Below are 3,012 nucleotides of genomic sequence, written 5' to 3'. Positions count from 1 at the left end.
ATTAACTACAGTCATAGAACAAACTGAAAAGCATTTATTCAGAAAATAGCACTGAACTTTGGTAATACCAAAGGATCTGTGGCAGTTTTAACTTGGGACTATTCCCATACCCTCTCCCTCCCCGGTTCAGCTGTGCAGTAGACACGAAAAGTCTACAGCCTCACAGCCAACAGAGGATTGACCTCTTTTGGAGTTCTTTTAAAAAGCCTTTACTCAAAGAATAGTCATTAGTTTGTCCAAACTAGAAGCTCCCTGGAAAATCTCTATTCCTAGGGTGTTATTGCTATTTGATTTGACTGTGAACTCAGCTCTGTAAATAAAGCCTTATTTCCAGGGCATTATTGAAAACAACAGGAATATGCTGGTAACATTACATACGCCTAAGGCTGTGATTTTAATTGGGGCTAACAAGAGCCTGGCAAAAATTGGAAAGGAAGACCTGGAAAACTAGCAAGCCTTAGGGAACTTTGAAGAGCTTTGACATATTCCTTAGGATCTAGAAGGCAGTGCACGTGCAGGGTTATATGCCCAAGAAAAACCTGGAAAAGGAGAAGGCCTATCACTCACAGCTCACCTCAAGGTCCTGCACAAGCAAGAACTGACAACTAGGGAGGATTTTTTAACTGCCTGAAATTTGAAGGTGTCCTTCACACACAGATAACCTTGGTAAAGAATGGAAAACTTATGTTTGAGGCAATTAAAGAAATCTGATTGATCACTTGCTGAGCACTAAATTGTATTGACACAGGATTGAACCTTAGAAAGCCAGGCTTAAAAATATAAACAAATTGAAAAACATAAGGGAAAGGAGCAGAGAATTCAGTGTCTGCACACTACAAGAAGTGCAGAGTTAGCCCAGGAAAGACACGGAACAAATAAGCAGCAAAAAGAAAAGCAAAAGAAATCAAACAAAATATCCCAGCAACAATACTCCTTGGATGGGGAAGAGTTAATGACAGAGTTGCTACAATACATTATCTAAAATGTCCAGATTTCAACTAAAAATTACGACACATACGATGAAACAAGAAAATATAGTCCTTGCACAGGAAAAAGAGCAACCAGCAGAAAATATCCTTGAGGAGACCCAGATGTTGCATTTGGGAGACACAGAATTTAAATTAGTTAGTATAAATATGTTCCAGGAACTTTTAAAACTGTGCTTAAGGAACTAAAGAAAAGTGTGACAACTGTCTCACCAAATAGAGAATATTATAAAGAGATATACAAAATTGAAAAAAAAAAAAAAACCAACTAAATAGAAATTCTGAAGTATAATACCTGAGGAGGTTCCAGGTGACTTCAGAAGTTTGCACAGCCTTGGTGAAGACTTTCTAGTCTAGGACCTGACGGGTTTGTTCTTTCCTTTCGGACAGGAGGCCACTGCTGCAAACATGCTCCACCAGATCATTGGTCAGGCCAAGAAGCATCTGAGCTTGATTCCCCTCTTCATATTTATTGGAGCTGGAGGTACTGGAGCAGCACTGCATGTCTTGCATCTGGCATTGTTCAATCCAGATGTCAGCTGGGACAGGAAGAATAACCCAGAACCTTGGAACAAACTGGGTCCCAATGATCAGTACAAGTTCTATTCAGTGAATGTGGATTACAGCAAACTGAAGAAAGAAGGTCCAGACTTCTAAATGAAATATTTCACTATAAAGCTGTTTACAGTGAAGGTCTTCCAGAAGCCACCTGCACAATTTTCCACTTAACCCAGAAATGTTTCTCCTCTAAATGCATGAAATCATGGTGATGTATTTTGTTGGGAGATTATGCTGATTAACTGATTAATACATATCCGAAACTTGAAAAAAAATGTATAATACGTAAAATGAAAAATTCACCACAGAAGGTCAATCAGATGCCAAACATTTTGAAAGAATTAATACTGATTCTTCACAACCTCTTCCAAAAAATAGGAGTGGAAAAACTTCACAAATCATTCTATGAGGCTGGTATTACCCTGTTACAAAAACTAGAAAAAGACATTACAAGAAAAGAAAACTACAAATCAATATCTCTTATGACTATTCAGACAAAATCCTCAACAAAATACTAGCAAACCATATCAAGCAACATATGAAAATAATTTTACACCATAACCAAGTGAGATTTATCCCAGGAATGCAAAGTTGGTTTAACATTCAAAAATCAATTAATGTAATACACCATATCAATAGAATAAAACACAAAAACCAAATGATCATCTCAATATGTGCAGGAAAAGCATATAAAAACATCCACCACCCATCATGATGAAAACACTCAACAAACAAGAAGTAGAAGGGAATTTTCTGAAACTGACAAAGGGCATCTTAGAAAAATTCACTGCCAACATCATATTTAATGGTGAAAGATGATTTACCTGTAAGAGCAAGACCAAGAAAAGACTGTCTACTCTCACCATTTCTCCTTAACATGGTATTGGATGTTTTGGCCAGGGCAACTATCAAGGAAAAGAAATAAAAGGCAACTAGATTTGAAGGAAGAATTAAAACTATCTCTATCTGCAGATGACATGATGTTGTATATAGAAGATTCTCAGGAACCCACTTAAAAACTATTGGAACTTATAAACAAATTCAGCAAGATTGTAGGATACAAACTCAATGCACAAAAATCAATTCTATTTCTATACACTTGCAATAAACACTCTGGAAATAAAGTTAAGAAAACAATTTCATTTACAGTAGCATAAAAAAAGAATGAAATACTTAGGAATAAATTTCAAAAAAGAAGTGCAAAACTTATATTCTGAAAACCACAAAACACTCTTGAAAGAAATTAATGCAGCTTTAAACAGATGGAAAAATATCCCATGTTCCTGGATTAGAAGACTTAATGCTCATATTGTTAAGGAGCAATACTCCCCTGATTGGTCTATGTGCACAACAGAGTTCCAACACAATCAGAATCTCAGCTGACTTTTGTAGAAATTGGCAAGGTGATTCTAAAATTGATATGTGAAGCAAGGCAATGGAGTGTGCCCAGGGCCTTAGGCAGGAGCCG

The 3,012-nt window shown here is 36.7% G+C and overlaps 1 protein-coding gene across 1 annotated transcript; it reads left to right on the top strand.

Annotated features, from left to right (window-relative positions):
* Positions 1–1,394: 1,394 nt before the first annotated feature.
* LOC134371523 (cytochrome c oxidase subunit NDUFA4-like) lies at positions 1,395–1,643 on the top strand. The gene has a single exon (XM_063088322.1). It carries the CDS (start codon positions 1,395–1,397, stop codon positions 1,641–1,643), a length of 249 nt encoding a protein of 82 aa, XP_062944392.1.
* Positions 1,644–3,012: the final 1,369 nt, after the last annotated feature.

Source organism: Cynocephalus volans, chromosome 3 (assembly GCF_027409185.1).
Source record: "Cynocephalus volans isolate mCynVol1 chromosome 3, mCynVol1.pri, whole genome shotgun sequence".
NCBI classification, from domain to species: domain Eukaryota; kingdom Metazoa; phylum Chordata; class Mammalia; order Dermoptera; family Cynocephalidae; genus Cynocephalus; species Cynocephalus volans.
Note: the sequence above shows the minus strand (reverse complement) of the source record. Positions and strands in the feature narration are given on the sequence as shown.

Coding starts and splice junctions, on each gene's coding strand:
- LOC134371523 (XM_063088322.1), top strand. CDS start 1,395: ATGCTCCACCAGATCATTGGTCAGGCCAAGAAGCATCTGAGCTTGATT.